Raw genomic sequence first — 20,839 nt, 5'->3', positions numbered from 1 at the left:
CACTTGAAGAGCAGAGGGAAGGAGAGAAAGGGGAAATGTTTAGGTATGTATGTGTATGAAATGCCAACATCATTTGTCAAGGACTTCAGAAGAGGGCCAAAATTTCTCTCCTTTTGTTATTTGTTCAGGTTGAGAGCTGCAGGGATAGGTCAGAGTTGATTACTAGGATGAAAACACCAGCTATGGGGATGACTTGCAATAGGTTTAAACTGCAGCAAGGGAATGAAGTTAGATGGTAACAAAAAACCTACTGATTAAACCCTGTGGTAGGAAGAAAGATGTGGATTCTCCATTCTGGAAGAAGAATCCCATTTGGTTCTTTGTTGGCTTTTTTTTTAAATTGATTTTTGTTTGTTTTGTTTTGTTTCTCCTTAGTTTTCACTGGCAATGGGTTTCTTTATTCCCAGAACTACCCAGCTGAGTAGCACACCTATGAATTATTGAGTAGTAAGATAACTGGTTCTCTGCCAAAAGTTAATGCATGTGGGATGCTTTTGGGGGAAGAGTATCATTGGCTGACTGTTAGTGAATGTTTGCATCTAAACTATTTATATGCTATTGGGAGCAGGATGTCACTGCCAGCCCCATTTGTTAAACAGAAGCATGTAGTTATGGATGCATGGGTATGAGCTGGCATCTCGTTATCTTTTAGGAGACAGACGCAAAACCTGAGTGGAGAGTTGGTGGTCTGACGCTGCTTCAAACGGGAGGACTTCCCCTTGTGGGTGTGTGGGTGGGCAAGAGAATCCCAGATCTGGAGTAGCTGTCCATCTGTTTCACTGTGCTATAACCAGCAAAATTGCCTGTGATTTAGCGACAACATTTTCCTGCAAAGTCTAGATTTGGGTTATGTCATTGGTCAGGCAGTAATTGTAGGCATCGCTCCTGAAATAGGCATGCCCACTCTCTTACCCTCTTTATTTCTTTTGTGAATAACTTTTCTAATTGGGTGTTGTGTGGGTGGGGGGAGGGTTAACAGCATGCGTTTCACATACAAATGTGTGTGTCTTCTGCACATACATCATCCTTTCCCACTCATCTGTTTCAATTAGGGGAGCGCACTGTTTTGAAAGCAGGCACTTGAAGGTAAGAGAGGCATGGGAATGAGGTGGCTTTACACTGCAAGGGAATGCTCATCTTTGTAGTGTCTTGTTAGCATGAATTAATTGGGCAGTGAGTCTGAGTGGAGTTCCAGCATGTCTGGGACAGATCTTTTTTGAGGAGACATATATGTGAGGCAGAAGGTCGGGAAATTCCCACACAGGGTGGACTTTCTTGAAAGCGCTTTGCCAAGTGAGCTAGGGGATCTCATGTAGTAATCACCACAGCTCATCATGCAGAAGAGGAAATCCTTTAGCAAATCCCTCTTTATTAAAACAAGGTGAAGATAGGTTGAGCTAATTGGCTTGGAAAGTTCAGAGAAGAACAAAGCAGAACAGCTGGTAGTGAATTTATTTCATTTGTTCTTCTTTTAAAAGCAGTCAACTAGCACCGAACTAACCCTGCTCTGCTCTGTGCCCTGCTCCTCTCCTTCCTCCACCTACTTGTCTGGCAGAAAATGTACTCAAATAAACTTGTTTTGTTTGAAATAACAATACTTGCAACTTGGCTTTCAAGTATTTTGCAGAAATACACGTTTTATCTTTTTATATGTGGGGAAACTGGAGTGCAAAGGCAAAAGGCATAGAAGATGAAAGAAAAATATTCTGGCTTTTAGCTCAGATTGGTTGAGCTAGCCTTCCTCCATCTCCCCTCTCCTAACTACTCAATTATATCTCAGAAACAAGCAGAGGAGACTGAGCTTGCAAATATTGGTTGGATATTTTTTTCCAAATGGAAAACTGCTTTGGCTGGTGCCCAGTGTCCGTTATTGGTGTGTGGATTATGGGTGCTACTGGAGGGAATAGAATTACGCAGCTGTGACTTCTCAGCCTTGTGACAACACAAGAGCTTCCCTCTGGTTTGGGTGGAGAGCTGTGATCTCTCCTGGAACTCAAACCATGGAGTTTTCTACTGTCTGTGAAGGCAAGAGTGCAGCATCATGAATGATGCCTGTGACGTATCTATCATCCTAGATTATGGGACCAGGAACCGGATAAAAAGGGTACCCTCTGCTGGCATTGCTTTTGCACTAGATAAATCCAGTGCGACTGCAGGAGGGTACCTACCAGAATGTAAATGGATGTTGGATGGAGTCATATATGTTCCATAAGGCCTTGATAGCAGTCCATGCTGATTTATTTTCCGGAGAAAAATTATGGTCTGATATATTTAGCCACTTTGGGTAACAAAACTCACCTAATAATTGAAATTAAGTGGAAAGCCCAGTCTTTCATACCAGATTTTCTGTGTGTCCTTTGCAGTTTTAATTCCGTAAATGAGTGGTCAATTATCAGCTCACACACACAGGGTGAGGTGGAGCCTGCAAGCAGGAGTTCCACTGGTGCTGTAATTGCATGGCTAAGCTTGGAGGGACTCATTCAGCAGATTAGGCTGAGAGCTGCTGAAAATCAAGCTGCTTTCTAACCTAGCAAGGCTTGCTATTTTCATAGCTTATGTTAAGTGCTGTACTTTCCAGATTTAAATAGAAATGTAAATGATGACTGGACTCTGGAGGGCAGAGTAGAAGGTATTTGTTCATGGTTCATTGCTGCTATCCTGGGGTGCTCTGACTTAATCCTTGGTGGATGAAGCATCCTTGACACAAGTAGATGCCTTCTGGAGGCATCTGAGCTTGGTGGAAACCTGCAGCAAGCAGATGGCATCACAGGGATCACAGAGTAGCCCTCCCTGAGCTGTGCCCCCAAGTAGAACCACAAGGTTCTACGAAGAGAGCACGAAGACTGTGCTCTCTCCAGTAAATACTCTGAGTCTTGTGAGAAAGAACAGTTCTCCTTTCCACAAGGCTCAAATAAGAATGGACTTTTAAAACAAGTGTTTGAAGACTTGGCCACAGCCCAGTGGCCAATGCTTTCCTCACTCATCTGGCAAGACAGTGCATTTCAGTGCTGCATTTCCAATGAAACCAAGAAAATGAGAGCTAATTGGGGTACAAAGCAACACCCCCTGGCACTTGACACTTCTTTGTTGTGCTTTCCTTGCTCTTGCCCTTCATCATTGTGAACACCATGCCAGTTTAGCAACCCCTTCAGAGCAGAGCATCTGCTCAGGCTCACAGCAAGGGAGCTGCCTGCAGCCCAGCTTTGCATCCTGGTGCCTGGCACACTGGAGTAGGTCGCCTGTGTTGGGCTGATTTGATTTGCTCCTAACGAGCAGGTGAGTGATTATGTTTTCTTCTGTTGCACAATAATTCTACTGTGAAGGCAGGCTGCCCTGCCTTGTTTCTCACAGCAGCCGCATCTTAACAAGGTTGCCGGAGGAGCCTTGTTCCTCCATCGCTGCCTACAACAGCAATGTGCTGCCCTCTTCACCCCCTGCATCACTCCTCCTGCTGGCTAGCTCTTTCAGAGCTAAGCTGTGCTGAAAGAAAGCAGTAATCGCCTATATTTGTTTGCTGTGATGCCTACCAGGGAATCCTGGTGCCCTGTGTATGCAAAGGGTTGGTTGTTGTTTTTTTTAACTCCCTCTTCAAGTGTAGCAACCTGCCGCCTGGGATGTGGCTGCTGCTTAACAGAGCACCTCAGCTGCCTGTGCTGGAGATCAGGGAGACACGGGAAGGCACTTCAGGAGCCTCTGGACAAGGACCCTCCTTTGGAAGCAGGCTAAAAACTCAGTCTGATTCCCAGGCTCCCCGAAGAGCACCACAACAGCTTAGTGAGCCAGAACAGCCCGATATTGCTGTGCACAGCAGATCAGTTCCCTTACGGCCAGCAGGGATGCTGCTTCCCTCTGGGTGTCAGAAGCACCTGGAAAATCATTATCATTTCCTGCAGCTCCCCCAGGGTATCTGTGCAGGAGTCATGTTGGAGGGCTCTGCTCCAAGGCAATCAGAGTACCAGCTCATTTAAACAAGCTTTCTTTTGTGTTAAGCTGAGAATGAGAAAAGGCCATGTGGTTATCCACTAGGGTTTGCAATCTGAATCCCCGCCTTGGTCACGGGTCTCCCTTTATATGTAGCCTACCTGCAGTGTGGGCTCCCCAGCAGCTGTTGGGGCCAGAGCTGATGTCTGGCTCTGTAATTGCTGGTGACCATTCATTTCTTTCATAACCTCCGGCGTCCTTCTGCACCAGCTGCCCCTTGCCATGGTGCTCCATCCTTTGTGCTCATGAGATGAGCTCCTCCTGCTCTCTCTCCAGAAAACTCGGGGGCTCCAGGACCATCTGCACGGTCATTGCTTGTTGGGTTTTTCCTAGTGCCAGAGGCAAGAGGAGAAAATATAACCAGTTTTTACTGTGTAGGTACTTTGAGGCATTCCCTTCACAAGGTGATAATATAGGTCCTGAGCCTGTCCCCATGCAAGCCGAGTAAATCCCATTTCCCAGCTGAAGAAGATTAAATATCTTCCGCATCCATGGCTGCCCTGCTGTTCCTGGGACCTAAGGAAGCATCTGGACGGTCCCAGCCCCGCTCCTCTGTGTCCCTTTCCCAGCCCCAGGCCCTCCCTAACAGAGGGGCACAGCCTGTGGCCTTGTGGGGGCACTTCGTCCTCTTCCAGACCTTTTCTCTTCCTCTATCTCAGCTCCGCACGCAGTGCTCGCCTCCCATTCCTCTCTCTCCCTTTTGTGAAGTGGGTTGTTTTGAACACATCTGGAGCTGCTGTGACATGTTATTTTTAAACCTTCCTTTCTCTTTTGTCCCATTTTTCTTTTTCTTTATTTCCTTTTTTTTTTTTTTTTCCCTATGTCACCAGCCAGCCTTGATTATAATGTGAGACCCCGCCGTCTTCAATTAAGGAGCAGATGTGACCCAAGAAATGGGATAGCAGCTAGGGATGGAGATGACACATTCATGGCACTAGGTCTAATCAAACAACTTCTCACATAATTCTCACCGTGAGGTGGAAGACATGCGAGCCAAAGGCAAGTCAGTGCTTGGAGCACCCGCTGAGACACATTGCTAGCAAAGCCATCTGTAATAAGCTGACCATGCCACTCAGCACGGCAACGTGAGCTCAGTCAAGGGTTGCTTTTAATCCACTTAAGTGCAGTGAAGGGCCCAGAGGCTGAGAGCTGAGAACAGATACCTAGAAAACAATCAGCCACAGCTGAGTGGGGCTGTCAGGTGGAGGAGGTGCTTGTAGGAGGCATACCCACAGATTCGGCGGTGTCCACAGGGAGAGGACACTGCATGGCAGACCCATACGGTGGCTGATGGAGAGGTCACCAGTATTACAGAGCTGTAGGAGAGCCTTGCTGGTGTCAGGCTGCAGGAGGGGAGCCCTGCTTGGCAGCTCTGCAGACGTTCAGAGGGGACAGGTGCGTTGTAGGAAATTGTCAGTGGAAAATCAGGTGCTCTGAACCCAGGGAAGGTGAGCTGTGATTGTGCCGGAGCTGCTATAAATCTGTCCTCCCTCTGGTCCATTTGGGCTAACCGCTGCTTTGTGTTCAGGAAGCCTTTTCTCATTTTAGAGAGAGAGTTGCTGGTTATTCCCATGCTCCAGTGTTTTAATTAAGATCTTATTGCATATGAAGCATGTCCACCAGATGGCTGTGGAGACTGAGGTCCTCTGCCACTGTGTTAAATAAGGTTGTTGACCCAAGCAATACCAACATAGACTTTCTCCTTGCTCTGCCTCAGCCATGCCCAAATCATGAGGTTCCTGTAATTTTTTGCAAGTGCTAAAGAACAAGAGTTAACCCCCTTTGCTAGGAAGACATCCACATATCATCACTCTCATGTAACTGGCAAAGAAACTGGCATGGAGAGAAGTGATTCACCTCATGACACCAGGGCGTTGCTGGCAGAGATTAGAATAGGACCAAGGGTCCTGGTAGCCAGTCCCTGGTGTATTTTATTGATGTATTCCTCTAACATCCCTTGAGGTCTGAGGACACACAATGTTCATCTCTCCATCTGAACGTGGTGTCTCTGGTCGCCCTGTTGGACACTGAACAGAAGGACATGAGTGTTACTGCCTGTGAGGGTACCTGCCTGCTTGGGTGGTGCAGTTTATGCTGGATATGAGGACTGAGGACCATGGGTATTCTGGTTGGGATCCAGGGACTGAACCCAAGCTATTGTGCTCAGCCTCCCCATGGGATGAGAACTTGTTAAAAAAACAAATAATAATAATAAATGGGAGGGAGTTGATAGGTGGCTCCAGCCCAGTCAGAAGGAGATGCCAGGCAGTTATCACTGCTTTTAGTCCAACAAATCTGTCTCCAGATAGAAAACAAATATCACCTCAGAAATAACCGTCACCTGTCTCTTCAGAGGCAGCGTCGTGGTGGCCGCGCTGAGCGAGGTGGCTGTCCCCTGATGACACCCCTGTCTGTTGCTCTGTTTGGTCCCCAGTCCCACCGGTGGTGGAGCCCGCCTTCCAGGACGTGCGCCAGGGCGTGGGGCGCAGCGTCACCCTGCGCTGCACCATGCTGAAGGGCAGCCCCATGAAGGTAGCCACCTCCGTCTGGCGCTTCAACGGGACCCTCCTGGCGCAGCCCCCGGCAGAGCAGCAGGACTACTCGGAGCTGAAGGTGGACAGCGTGAGCCGGGAGACCAGCGGGAACTACGAGTGCAGCATTTCCAATGATGTGGGGGTCTCCGCCTGCCTCTTCCAGGTGTCTGGTAAGTCACAGAGCGCACGTGGGAGCGAGATGTGAGATGGGGGCACAGAGGTGGGAAGCTTGATCCCAGTAAATGCTGGTACAAGCAGCGTATCCCACTTCTGCTGCCTCCTTTGTACATGGCATTGTGTTCAGGAGGGGTGACTTTCTGTAAGCCCACAGGGATTTGTGTCTCCATCATCTTCAAGTCTGGGATGGACCCGGTGCAGTTAGTGCCAGCCTTTGTTGTATGTTAGCAGTACTTAGAAATTTGCCTGAAAGACTAAAACTTGAGGCTGTCATCAGCTTTCAGGCTTGGTAGTAGTATTTTCAAGCTTGGTAGGTAAGTATTGACCAAGGATGATTGAAAAGCTCTACATCCTGCCAGCAGTCTCCAAAAACATCTAATTTCCCCTCTGAAACAAACAAACCAATGGTACCATGTATTCCTATACCTTCCCTGTGACTCCAGGCTGTCTTTGAATCACAATGTCTGCTAGGACAAACATGATCTGGGGTTGGATACTAGTACTATTGGATTTACTGCTCAGTTTTGTTTTGTTTTGCTTTGTTTTTCCAGCATGCACCAGAGCTGCTTTCTAGCACCTGCAACTGCAGAGAGGGATGGCAGAGTTATAGCATCTAAAACCACACATCTGACCTAGCCTCTCTAACTGATCATTAAATCTGTTTTTCCCATGACCTCAGAATTGACTTGGGCACCAGATTCTAGACAAGCTCTCAGATGAAGTTGCCTTAATAAACAGTAAATTCAGCCAAAATATTGTTTTTCCAGAATAGGGCCAATTTATAAAACATGTCAAGACAGGACTGGGGAAAAAAAAATGAGAGAGAGAAAGAGAGAATAAATAATATGCAAAGAGGTCAGACTTTAAAGCAAATCTTTAAATCTTTCCTAGGGTCTGGAGAAGCTCAGTTATGCTGTAACTCTGAGATGCTCTCAGGAATGGGGCAACCCAAACCATTTCTATTCTGTGGAACATTTTTCGGGACCTTACCCTTAACTGTGGATGTCTCCCAGAATTTGTCTGGCAGTGAATTATTATTCAGAGCCCTGGCTACCTAATCTTTCTTCATATGCTTGCAACTCTCATCTCACTAACTACATGGCAAACCATATCTCGCTATGAGCCATCCATCAGGGCGAACTTTGTTCTCAACAAGTTCGGGAATGCTCCCAGGTTCTCAGTTTCTTGCTGGAAGTAGTAACAAGTACACACTGCCATCCTATGTGCCATGGCATGTCCCCCATGGCAAGATCCCCTCAGCAGAAAGCAGTGGTCATCCCTACAGAGCCCGCATCTGGAAAGCTGCAAGCATTTGTTTTTCTGCATCTTTCCTCTTTTTCCAAGGTGTTGATAGCTGATGCTGGCTTTTCAGCTCCAAACATCTCTGCCTGTGTCCTGCACAGCTACAAATCAATTAGACCTTCTGAACCTCTAGAGCAACCTGAAAAATAATCCAGTGGCTGGACTAGGGCACTTGAGCTCTAGTTTAAATTCACATCTGCTACAGACTTCCTCTGTGGAGGAACAGCATAGTCGCTTTTTGTTTCTGTTCTGTGAAAGAAGGTCCATGAACCTTCCTGTCTGATGGGGAGGCAGTGACTCAGTTGTGACTGTGAGGCGTTCAGACGTACTGGAAACAGAGTACATAAACCTGCCAAGGTCTATTGGATGGGATTAGTTTCTTCTGTGGATGGGAGATTAGCTTTTTTTGGTAATATTTTGAAAGAATAGTGAGGCATCCAACCCACTCCCTTGAGAAAGTTATCAGGGCCACCCATACTGGTCACCAGCTGCTCTCCCACTATCTATCTGAAAGCTCAGAAATAGCCCCAAAAGACTGAGTGAATAACCTTTTGCTCTTCCTGTCAGCTGAAAGAAAAAGACAAAACTTTCTGGCAATGGTAAAAGTTTCCAGAAAGGAAGTTCCAAAAGTATTCTGATGTGCTTCCTTTCTATTGGAAGGATTTTTTTTAGCTTCTATTTCTATTTTAGAGTCAATTAATAAGGAATTAATATCATGCAAGATTATGATTATCATCAGTTCTGATTTTATTTCTGAATCCATTATGAAGCTTGACTTCCACAGTCAATACAAGTTGAATAAGCAGCAATTAGTCTCTGAGGTGGTTCTGAACTTCTTGCTTGTGCAAAAATTCAAGTCAATAAAAATAATAAGAAAAAAAGGACTTGGAAATAAACATCAATATTATCCATCTGAGTTCATAAAAAATAAACATTGAATCCTTTCGAGCCTAATTATAACCACACTGAATGGCAGGGCCCATGATTCAAGTGGCAAGGTGTGGCAGACTGCTTGGGGAGATGCTGTTTGTGTCTGCTCTGCTCTGTGCGGTTCTGGTCTGTGCAGGTCCAGATTGGACCTGACCTCAGAAAGGAGGCTTTGGGTTCAGGGCCAGCTCCTGCCTTGCCCAGAACCTCCCAGAAATTGAATTGCACAGGGAGAAGGGAAGGTAATCTCAAACAGGCCCATTTGGGGTAAGACCTCAAGTTGTTCTTGACTCACTCTGAGGAGCTGGGTGCAACACCTAAGCCAAAATTCATCTACGTGGACATGGTGACATTTTGGGAGAGTCTTGTCATATAATGGGGAAGGAGAATGCCTGAGCCTGTAGGATCTCTCTGTACAAGCTTAAATTTGCTGTCCTCCTGGTGTCCAGCCACTCCTGCTGCCCGCTGGGCTGCAGCCAGCATTGCCTTGTGGCAGCATTTTGGGGCAGCTTTTGGCAGGGCAATGCCAGGGAGGGCTCTCAGTCACTTCCAGCAAATTGGATGAGCTTTGCAGGCAGCCAGCTTTCAAGCCCTGTTTGTTACTGGTTCGGGACAGCAGCAGCTGGGGAAATGATGGGAAATCCCTTATTCTCTGAACCATCCAGTTTCTCTCCAGTACATTGTTTCTTCTGTGTTTCTTTTCCTCCTGCTGCCCTCTGTTTTTAAGAGGAGAGGTGGGTTTAGAAAAGACATCTCTGCCCTTGCCAAAGCTCCTGCTGTTTTCACCCCGGCTGAGGTCAGCATCCCCTTTGCTGCAGAGATGACCGTCACGTTACAACGAGGCTGGAGCACTGTGCTGCCAGGGCAGGGGAGATGCAGAAGGAGCAAGGTCTCCTTTTAAATGCCATGGTCCCTGTGCGATAAATAATGCTTTTCCTATGACCTACTGGCCAAATGATCTTTCTTCATGGATTGTTAGCAGGGGACTCTGTGAAGCAGCAGATGAAAGAGGAGAAGTGCCAGTTTAAAGCTGTTACCTCAATCCAAACTACAAAAGCAAGACAGAAATATGAGAGCTGGTTCCAGCTGGAGTACTGAAGCTGTTCCCCAGCTGGGTGTTGGTCATGCCCCACTGGTGTTGTGGGTCTGTGAACCCTCCCATTAGGTTAGGCTGGGAAAGTAGTAGTGATCCTCAGAGAAAGATGCCATGAACAGTTCAGCATGTCAATGCAACACCAGCTGGAATATTAAAGGAATTTACCATGTCAAAGGCAAATTGGGTGAGCAGTCCCCTTCCACTTGCACCGCATCTCTTTGTAATTTATGTTCCCCTTCCATCCCACTCTTTACTTTCCTCCTTTTGTTTTTTTCCTTCAGCAAAAGCTTACAGCCCAGAGTTTTACTATGATACTCCCAACCCCACCTTGAGCCAGAAGCAATCCAAGAATTACTCTTACATCTTGCAGTGGACACAGAAGGAGCCTGATGCTGTGGATCCCATCCTCAAGTATCGCCTGGAAGTCAGGCAGGTAAGGTCTGCTCTTCTGGAGCCTCAGTGCGTGCTCTTGGGAAGAGAACCTCAGAAAGCAGCTCCATCAATGCCTCCTTGCTGATTAAGAGCTGTAGTTGGGGAAACTGCCAGACCTTGACAGACTTATGCCTTCCCCACTGAATGGGAGAGACAGGCTGAGTACACAGCTCAGTGTTCATTAAGTCAGGTGTTGGGTACAATCGAGAGCTTTCAAAGCCCCACTGCCTCCCCTTGGACTGTTAATGCTCAGTGTTCTGAAGGGGGTTTTAATATGAACAAAAGCCCACAGTCATTAGTAGGTTTTAGAGATTTTATAGGCCAAAGATTCAAGCAAGTGGAATTCTACCCTCCCCACTTGTATGAAATAAAGGGAATAAGCTGAAGAGCTCTCCAGGCAGGAACTGCAGGAAAAAGTCAGTGTCTGTTTGTGTTGCAAAAGGGCTTTCATACTGTCTCAGTAATGAAGCTATTGGGACTATATAAACTCTGCAGGGGAAGAGAAGTGGGTTTCAAGGTTTTCTGAATCTGAACAGAAATCACGCCAGAGCTGGGGCGGGTGGGGTGGGGAGTGAACTGAGGGAACATTGAAGAGATCACCGGTTGGAGAAGGTTAGGTAAGAGTCTGGTGTTTTTAAAGAGCACATTAACCTAACAGGATTGCCATGTACTTTCATCCAAGCTCAGCAAAGTGCCTGCATTCAACACATTTTAAAAACGGGGACACTTAAAATTGGCGGTTCTTGCCATTCAGTAGTAGCTTGGAAGCAAATGCATTTTGTAAGAAGTTTGTTTACTGCAGATAGAAAACAAAATAATTAAAAAGATCCCAGTGTCTCTCTCCTCTAGTTCTGCACAGTAGGCTTCAGTTTTATGTCTCCGTTTGCTTGTGAGCTCTCTGGGGTGGGACAGCCTTTGTTTGTTATTCATACAGCGCAGAGCACATTGTCAGTGCTTAATAATAACGCAGGACACAGGGGAGCCTCTAATAATGAAGGCAGTTTGTCATAGTACCCCTTCCCCGTTAGCCAAGTTTTGCTATTATCAGCACAGAAACTCAACAAACTAATTTGTGATTTTTATCTTTCTCCAGTGATATTGAGTTTTTTTTTTCCTTTTGCATAGTGCCTAAAAGTAATTTTGGATCTTGTCCTCATTCAGCTTCTCCTGAAAGGGATTAAGAGAAGGAAAAGCCACATTTCTGCTTTATGACATAAAGGAAGCTGAGTGTCCGTGAAAGTTAAACCTTTTGACTTTGTTCACACCCTGTCAGTTATTGCTGTTAATGTTTCTTGTGCAGCAGCGGTACATCGTATTGACTCTTGAGAGGTGTATTTTGGAGGAGTGTTGTACTGTGACCCTCCTGTAATCCAATCTCATGTATGGGCAGGCTCTTAGAAATGGCTGCAGTTCCCATCTTGGTGGCTTGAATCTGAATAAGGGACAGCAGAGCAAGGAAGCAGCAGGGGAGATTTGTTACCAAACTCTGTTGAGCACAAGCAGGAAACAGTCTGGAAAGCGTGTTCATGATATTTTCTCCTGACCCTCCTACAAAGCCACTTGCATCTCATGGAGAGCCACTGGTTGCCTGTGCACCATCCTCGCTGGATGCAATGGCTTCCAGGTTCTAGCTGGGGTGGCACGAAAACCCTCCCAGAGAGCTGGGATTGAAGTGGATATTCTCCCCAGATTTAAAAAAAAAAAAAAAAAAAAAAAAAAAAGGGGGGGGGGGAGTGGGGACATCACTGGTAGTTGATTTATTTATTGATTTATTGTCGTCATCAAGCTGATGAAAGCTTACCCAGCCAGCTCCTCCTCCAGCCCTGTGGGAGCTCACTGGTCTCCATGGCCAAGTGCTCTTCTGTATCCTAAGGATGAAGGAGAATCAAACAGCACACCTCTCAGGGTACCTGCTAGGTGGTGAGGGGCTGTCTGGGGGGAAGTTAACTATTGCTGAGCTGATATCCAAAGAGCAGCCAGCTGGGATGCCCACTGACGGTGACACACTTTGCTGGTTTTCCTTTTGCTCTCCCCAGTTTGCTTGAAGAGCTCTTGGCATATGTAATATCAAGATCCCTAAGTCGCAGAATGCTTTGCAAGGCACCTGGGAACCCTTGAATTAAATTTGTTTGCTGCAGCTGCTGAAAACGGGGCTGGGTGAGAGCAAAAGTGCTGCTTATTAATTGGTTGGTGCTGTGCTCTTCCAACTCTCCCTGTTCAACAGCTTCCACTGGCTGGCTGGGCATTCCTGTGGGGTTTGTAAGCAGTCTGGGGGAATTTGGTTTCCTAAGTAATGCATGGGGGCTTCCAGCAACACAGACAGGTGCATTTCCATAGGAGCCGATTGTTCCCAGCACCGCGGCACAGGCTGAGTGGCACAGCAGACGCACCAGTTCCAGTAGAATAAGAATTAACCTTAGATTAAAACCTAATAAACAGCCTGACAGCTTGGAGCCACTGACCCAGGCAAAGCACATACGATAGCATTGTGGAGCAAGCTTCTTGTAAAGCCTTTGTTGTGTGTCTTGGTAAATAGGCTGTGATTTCCTGGAGTGCATCAGTCAGGTGGGCTAGGCAGTGGCGTAGCGTTGAGTGCCATTTCCATGGGGAAAACTTCCCCATTGAAGAGCTGCAGAAGCCTCACAAATGGCTGTTCTGGGGGTTTGGGAGGTTTTCCCTTTCTTGCTCCAAGGCAACTGCTCCAAATGCCGTCTGTCTTACTTCACTGTAGCCAGTGAACTTAATGAGTCCGTAGCCTTGGGTCATTTGGTTGTGGGCTGATCCAGAAGGCTTTTGGGTGATTGCTTGGTCAGCTTTTTTCTTCTCTGTGCTCTTGTAGCATGGAAAGGCACTGAGCCACTGCACTCCAACTGAAAATGCTTTTCGTTGCTTGGGGATTCAAAGCAGCCTCCTCAAACCAGATCTTTGCTTAAAAAATAAAAAGCCTTTTAAGTTGCTTGTTTCTCTCTGTATATTTTATCCCCTCCCAGAGTTCTGCTCTAACATTAAAGAGAAATGAGAAGCCATCTAATACTGCAAGCAGGTTGCATCCTGGAGGAAAGATCTGAGCTGGGCTGGTGGTTACGGTTGCGGGGGATAGTGGCAGAATTACTGTGCACGTAATGAGCTGGAACCCATCTGTGACCTGAGGCTGCAGGAGAAAGAGGAAGGAGAAGGTATTGGTGCAGAAGGGGAGTTTAATCTTCATTGTGCCCCTCGAGAAGAACTGAGGCTGCCGTTTCCCCTGCACCTTCCTGGGTAGACTTGGGCAGAAGAAGGCCAGCTTAACACCTTCCTGCCTTTCCCCTCTGTGGAACAGGCTTAGCCCTACCTGGCAGACAGACCCCTGCAATTTGCACCCAGCCAAGCCCGAACCCATGTGCTAATTTAGCTCACTGAGTTGTCACTTCAGATTAATTCGTGTCAGGGAGACTGTCTTTAATGAGAGTGGCCCTGCGCGATGCCCGAGTAATTGTGCAGCCGCTCTTTGTTTGTACTTTCATCCCCTCCATGTTGGATAAACATCCCCTGCTGTCCACAAAACTCATCTGGGCTCCTGAGCAGGCTGCCACTCGCCTCATCAGCCAGTCAGAGCAGCGTTAATGAGAGCTGTGGCGGTGGGGAGCCGGGCTCACCGTGAGGGGTGGTGACAGAGAACAGAGCTGTTTGGACATACATAGGACAGGGGCGTTAGCGGGAATTTAATGATTGTGATTAGGGCAGAAGGTTAACTCTGCTGACGGTCATTGCAACCCAGTGGGATTGTCTTAACGCTGAGGCCCACGGGCTGCAGACCTGTATCGCTTCATTTCTACCTCCGAGTCATTCTTTTGCTCTCCTCAGAGCCCATTTCAGCAGCGTCTGTCAGCTGCTGGCTGCCTGGGGCCTCATTAGTGCACGGAGCCAGCCGCCACTCCAAGGGCGTGCAGGGCAGGGCTGGCCTTCATGCTCTCTCATCACGTACCAAGCAGGGGTTGTGCAACTCGAGAGGGAGGACAAGTAAACCGTACTTGAGGCCACATGCTTCTACATTAAGCGTTAGTGCAGAGCACTGTTAGCTCACACTACTGTTTTCCCCCTTTCATGCACCACTGTAGCTTGATGAACCCATGTAGGTGGCCCTTGATGCATGACAAGCACAACCTGATGAAGCTGGATGCATCTTCCAATGCTTGTGAGCAATCCTGTGACATAATCATGGAATCACAGGATGGTTTTGGTTGGAAGGGACCTTAAAGAACACATAAATCCAATCCCCTGCCATGGGCAGGGTCACCTCCCACCAGACCAGGTTGCCCAAAGCTCTATCCAGTCTGACCTTGAACACCTCCAGGGATGGGGCATCCACAGCTGCTCTGGGCAGCCTGTGCCAGGTCCTCACCACCCTCTGAGTAAAGAACTTCTTCCTAATGTCTAATCTAAACCTACCCTCTTTTAGTTTAAAGCCATTACCACTTGTCCTATAACTACATTCCCTGACAGAGTCCCTCCTCAGCTTTCCTGTAGGTCCCCTTTAGGTACTGACTGTAAGGCCACTATATGGTCTCCCCAGATCCTTCATTTCTTTCTTCAGGGGGGCTTGCCTGAGTGCTACAGAAGAAGAAAGCTCTGCATAAGAGAGGCAGGGGTGGCTGAACTCGTTTTACAAACAAACAGGCTAACGTGTTGCTGGCTCCCAGGGGCTGCATGCTGTCTGGGCAGCGCTGCCATCACCAAGGTAACAGAGATGGGGCTGTGAACAGGCCTGTGTCCATAGCCCTAATCCCGAGGCTCCTTATGGCCCTGTGATCCTCGTGGCCCCATCCTGCATGTCCCCCCTCTAGTGTTTTCAGGTGGGGGACACTGCAGGAGCCGGGGAGGTGATGCCGTGAGGCTTTATGAGAGCTTAGCTCTCTAGGAGGTTCTTTTAACTCCTTTTCATACTAGAAGATAAGATTAAAGGATGAAGTTGTGGTTGGTAAACTGGGGAGGGTGCCATCATACTCTGGATCAAATGTGAGCTGTACAGCACTCACCTTGTGTTACCTGGAGGATGGGAAGCACTTGTGATGCTGATTCCTCCAAGAAATCCTCCCCGCTGAGTGAAGCTGAGAGTCTGCTTAACTGGACGGCATGGTTTGATGTGTCAGCGCAAGGCATAGACAGGGCACATGGAAAAGGGAAGTGCAAGCCCCTTTTCCTTTCCTCCTCCCTGCTACAGCATCACTGTCCTAGCCTGAGGAAGAGGAGCGTGGTTTCTCACAAAGAAGCAGATAGCACCCCTGGCTGCTTGTTAGATGCTCCATGGATCAAAAGACTTGTGGGGTGTGACAAAGGGCACATCCCTTTACCATTCATCGTGTCACTGGGTATGGTTTGTGCTGGGGTTGTCTCACTGGTGTCAGGACTGGGGACTGCAGTGACTTGGCCTTGCAATGTTTGCCCAGGACTGAATTTCAAAACAGACCTTCTGTTGTGGGAAGGCTTGTAAGTCACACCTGCTGGAAAGCTTCTGTAGTCCTCTTTTCTTTTTTGCCTGCCCCGTCTGCCAGTTTGATGTCTGATCACAGGCTGCTGTCGTATAGGACAAAGTCAAATCAACGCAATTCCACCTACCTGCTGAGCTGCCCTCTGTAGCAAGAAGAGGTGGTTTTTCAGTTCTAACTCCCCTGTCTCCCCCACTGATGTTTTTTTTTTTCTTTTTGTTTTTCTTTTTCTTTTTTTTTTCCAACTTTTGTGCAGGCAGTGAGAATAGGCAGATTACATTTGTGTTCTCCAGCCAGTTGCCTTCAGTTATGCTAGTGGCGTACGTGATGCTGCGAGAAGTCAGCCCTGAGGGAGGTGGAAAAGGCTGCAGAAGGAAGCCAGTGTGTCAGGGCAGTGTGTTTAGCAGATGGTTCAAACAGCCATCACGATGCAAAGCCAGGGAAAGCAAGGGGAGGGAGAGGTGACACTGCCTTTTTAGGCTGCTAGAGGAGGAGAGGTTTGGGATGTGGTGGGGCTGAGTGGCAGCCACACTCTGGAGGAAGGAGAGCTGGCTGATCAATAGCATATGATGGACAAGCTCTGCTTGAGTCTTAATGAGATTGTTATGAAGGGCCTGGGGAGTAAAACCATAACTGTACCACAGGCAGCTGGGAACAGAGAGGGCAGGATCCTGCCTCAGCTGTGTTCTCTCCTGCCTGTAAAGGGGACACAGCATCAGTCACTGCAGCTGACAGTATGCCGAACCATCCCTCTTTTCACCCCCAGCAATCCGCCATTTGGGGTGCGTCCATGAGAGCAGCTGCTAAAGCAAGACCCTTTCTACCTGTGCTGGAGGGGAAGGCTCATCCCAGAGGGATGTTAGGAGGGGGTGGGAAGCAAGAAGCTTTATCCTCATTTCATATACATGTATGTATTCGTTACTGGCTAAGTCAGCAACAGAGGAGCTTCCACTAGTGCCAATGGAGTTTCCAAGAGTTTCCTCCACGCCCTTCCTCACTGCAGGTGGAGGTGTCTGCCTGGCCATGGGTGTTGTTAGCCCTGTCAGCTGGAGGGTCAGGGTGGCTCCTGCAAGGCTGGTCAGGGATGCTCAACACTGGTCTGAACAGCACAGGTGGGTCAGGTGAGTTCAGTGGAAACACCTGGGAGCAGTGGGATGAGGTTTCCCCTAGGTCTGCCAAATACCTTGCAGTTCTGCTAGTGAGTCTTCCCTTGTCCCACAAACAATGCCTAAGAAATGAATTTGCCTGACTAATTCTGTCTTTTTGCATTCGCACGTTGCTCTTCATTATGATTCATGGTTTTCTTGGTCCAGAGATCATTTGCAATCAGGTAATCGGGGAAAAAATGGCAATATGAGCAGTGGCAAGTTAATCATGCTTTAGGCTCATGCTACCATTTCTCCTCTCGGATTATACCAAGTAAAGTAACCTGCCCACAACAGGGTAGCAAAAAGCTTTACAACATGGCTTGCCATTCGAAAGGTGTATTGGAGTTGAGATTTCATTTTAACATTCACTTTTCATAAGAACTGCTCCCAGTGCAATTCAAGCACTTGATTGGGCAAGAGAGAAAGCAGGCTATTGTTTAGCTTTCCTGGTACAAGGGAATAATTAGACCAGTTTTTCCACTCTTAGCTCTGTTTGGAATAGTTACAGTGCCTGAGAACAGTATGAATAATCTTGCTAGAAAGGCTCATATGCTCTTAAAACGCATGTAGTTACAAAATCTCATCTATCTCTAGCTCCTAACACCACTGTTCAGTGCTCATTCAGGGTAAGGAGAATGTGAGAGAAGAGATAATCACATTCACCCAACCAATATACCCCCTCGTATCAGCCTTGCAGGCTTGAGATGTTGTTTTCACACCCTTGTGCTTGTTTGTATCTAGCAGGCTCTTGGCTTCTGTTTTACAAAACTGAGCACAGGATGAAAAATGCTTGCCAGGTCTCAAAGGTAAAAGCAAGTCCTTTGTGTGCATCTCTGATCCACACTCCTTCAGTGGCTTCAAGGGGTACATGCTGGTTATCGAGTCTTTTTGAGAGTCCCTATTGATAATCTGTGATGTAGCTTCCTCCCATTTACTCTGCTCGTCTGTTGTTGTCAGTAGTCAGTCCGTGTTCCTCCTGCTGCTTTGGAGTCTTTTCTTTACACACCTTCCCCTTCCCTATTCCCTCTCATTATTTTCCACCTCTTCAGTCTATTGTTTCCATCTCCTTTTTTGTTTCCTTTTTCTTTTTTTCTTTTTTTTTTTTTTTTATTTTTTTTCCTGGCTCTCGCTTCCTAGAGCATGTTGGAGATAAGCAGAGAAAGCGAGTGAAGGGGGAAGGGTTTGGAAGGGAGATGTAATCTCTCCCGTAGCTAGTGACAAACTGGCAGGAGTATGCACTAGGAGGATTTTTTGACCATGCCTCAGAAAGAAACAAAGCCTATGCGGTCTTGCTGCCAGTGCAGGCTGCATGGAGAAACGTGAAGGATTTTTATGGCTCTCCCTGCATATGCTGTGCTGCCTGCCCCTGCTTTACTAGAGGTAAGATTGCAAATGCAATTGAGTTAGAGGTGGCCCATAGGCACGGGGATGATACTTGCCTGTGTACCTTCTTTATGTGTACCAGACTGGAAAGCCCAGAGTCACACATGGAGGCTGCTTCTGCTCCAGTAAGCAATAGCCCCATAGTTTATTATCTGTGGTTTGTAAGGGTGAAGGTGCCCTAACAGTGAGCTCTGACAGAGTCTAAAGGGGGCCTGGGAGGTGGCAATGCCTGTTGGTTGCATGGGTCTCAGTAAGGCTCAACCATATTATAGGCAATACGGCTCAGGGCCCAACCTAACTGAAGCTGGGACAATTTGGGTTGCTTTTACTTCTCAGGCCACACGAACCCCAACACAGGCTCCTTGCACAGACTGGGGAGCGTGTGGCTCTCCCTCCCTTCCCACCTCTCCCCAAATTCAGCTGCTGTTTTCCTCTTCTCCTCCAGCACCTGGGCTCCTCAGGACATGCAGCCTTGCAATGCTCCACTCAGGCCATGGCTCATGACGTTGCCAGTCATGCTGTGCCTCAGTTAAGGCTTTCACTTTGTCTCCCTGACAGAGTGAAGATTAGGTCTGCTCTTCTTAGACCGGGGAACATATGCTAATAAAATACATATTGCTTTCTGATCAGCCCCTAATGAAAGACATTATTGAAGAGTGTGGAACAAGCACTTACAGTAATTCATGACAGCACCAATTTGGCTTCTCTGGGAAGCTGTAAACTGCTGCTCTCGGCACCTAATGAGGATGGGCAGCTGATTGCCTGCGTGAGAGAAAGAGAGAGAGGCTGTCTCCTGGCTAGGATGGCTCCAGCTGTCCTCTGCAGCTACTGAAGGTCGCGGTTACTTCTCTCTTTGGAGCTAGGGATGTCTCAGCCCAGAAAGGGAGCCTTCTGCTAAGGACGGTCTAGGAAGAAAACCTTCCAGGACTCCTCATTTAGACTGAATAATGGATTTGCTTTGGCTACTCATGCTTGCTTAACCCCAGAGTCTGAACCTGTGTGCTTGACTGATGAACAACGTAGGCATGAATTTTGGTTCACTGGTGTGCTTGTCTAGCAGATGCCAATTTTGTTTGCAGTGTGATTATTTGCTCGAGAAACCCCTAATAAGTATTGGTCATCAAGCAAGGAAACGGAAATGAATCCATGTTTAAATTTATCCTAGAGCTTTAATTGATGCTGTTTATGCTTGACATCATTTCAGTTCAAGGTGGTGATGAAGTACTAACCCAGGAACATGTTTCTATCCAATCTAACAGGCACAGGAAGCTTAATGAGAAATTGTAGGGAAATGTCACAGCTACTGTAAGTCTCCATAGCCAAACCAAATTTCTCCACTTCCCCAAACTCACCTAAATTGCTTTTGCAGATGGCAGCTACCCTGCTGAGGGGGAAGGCATCTTCACTGTGGCTCATAACTTGCAGTCAGATCAGAATCTCCTATTAGGTGTGTGCTGCTGAAATATGTGTGTGATAACCATTGGGAAGGTAATGACACCACAGTGAAAGATCAGGATACTGTAAAGAAGATCTGGGAGGCTAAAAACTACTTGAGTGGGTCAGGTGGGATGAAATGCAGCAGTACAAATGCAAGGTTGTGACCGTGGGACGTGCTAGCAGAGGAATCTGCTACAAGCTGGGAGCTCATCAGTGGGAAATGATTGACATGGAGGCATGATGTGGGTGAATGAGCTGATTGCAGGGAGCTGCTGGTGAGAGGCAGGTGTGCCAAGGGCAAATGCACTCCTACGTGAAGCCCGAGGTACCTCCAGGGAAGGTGGAGTGGAGCAACTGCATGCTATATGCAGGGCCGGGATACCCAGTGAGTGGGATCGTGCAGTAAAGGATTATAGAGTAGATCAGGGAAAGTGAGAGTGTGTTACAAGAGGAAGCACAGAGTGCTCTGCTTGCTTAGCCTAGCGAAGCAAAGGGTGAAAGGGGATGCGATTGCTGTCTATGAAAACAACAGAGGGTCAAGCAGCAGGGAGGGAAAAGGGCCATTTAAGCTAAAGGACAATACTGTCACAAGATCAACTGGGTGCAAGCTGCCTGTGAATAAATTCAGGCTGGAAATGAGATCATTAGGGCAGTCAGGCCCTGGAACAGCCATCCACCAGGAGCAGCAGGCCAAACGGGAATGGCATTTAAGATGGGATTTGATATGTTCATAAAACAAACGAGCAGAAGTAGCCCCTGCGGTGCCAGGAGACTGGACTCTGTGAGCCAGCACTGCACCTCCCCTGCTGCATCCCTGGAGGTGGCCATGCTGCTCCCTTTCCTAAACTCCTGGAAGTTGGGAGGATGTTGCCAGGGCAGAGGGGTTTTATCCCTCTGCCAAAATACAGAGAGCAAGAATCAAATTGATAGTGTCCAAATGTAACGTCAAAGAAAACC

At 47.5% G+C, this 20,839-nt stretch overlaps 1 protein-coding gene across 6 annotated transcripts in view; it reads left to right on the top strand.

Annotated features, from left to right (window-relative positions):
* Positions 1-20,839, top strand: part of MDGA1 (MAM domain containing glycosylphosphatidylinositol anchor 1) — a 140,863-nt gene that overhangs the window by 79,761 nt on the left and 40,263 nt on the right. For all 6 annotated transcript variants that reach the window (XM_084515162.1, XM_084515160.1, XM_084515165.1 and 3 more), the window contains 2 exons: positions 6,416-6,685; positions 10,299-10,450. In XM_084515162.1, coding sequence (XP_084371288.1) covers positions 6,416-6,685; positions 10,299-10,450 — 422 coding nt within the window. The remainder of the gene's footprint in view (positions 1-6,415; positions 6,686-10,298; positions 10,451-20,839) is intronic.

This window comes from Aythya ferina, assembly GCF_964211825.1.
Source record: "Aythya ferina genome assembly, chromosome: 3".
NCBI lineage: Eukaryota > Metazoa > Chordata > Aves > Anseriformes > Anatidae > Aythya > Aythya ferina.
This window is presented reverse-complemented; position numbering and strand designations above follow the sequence as displayed.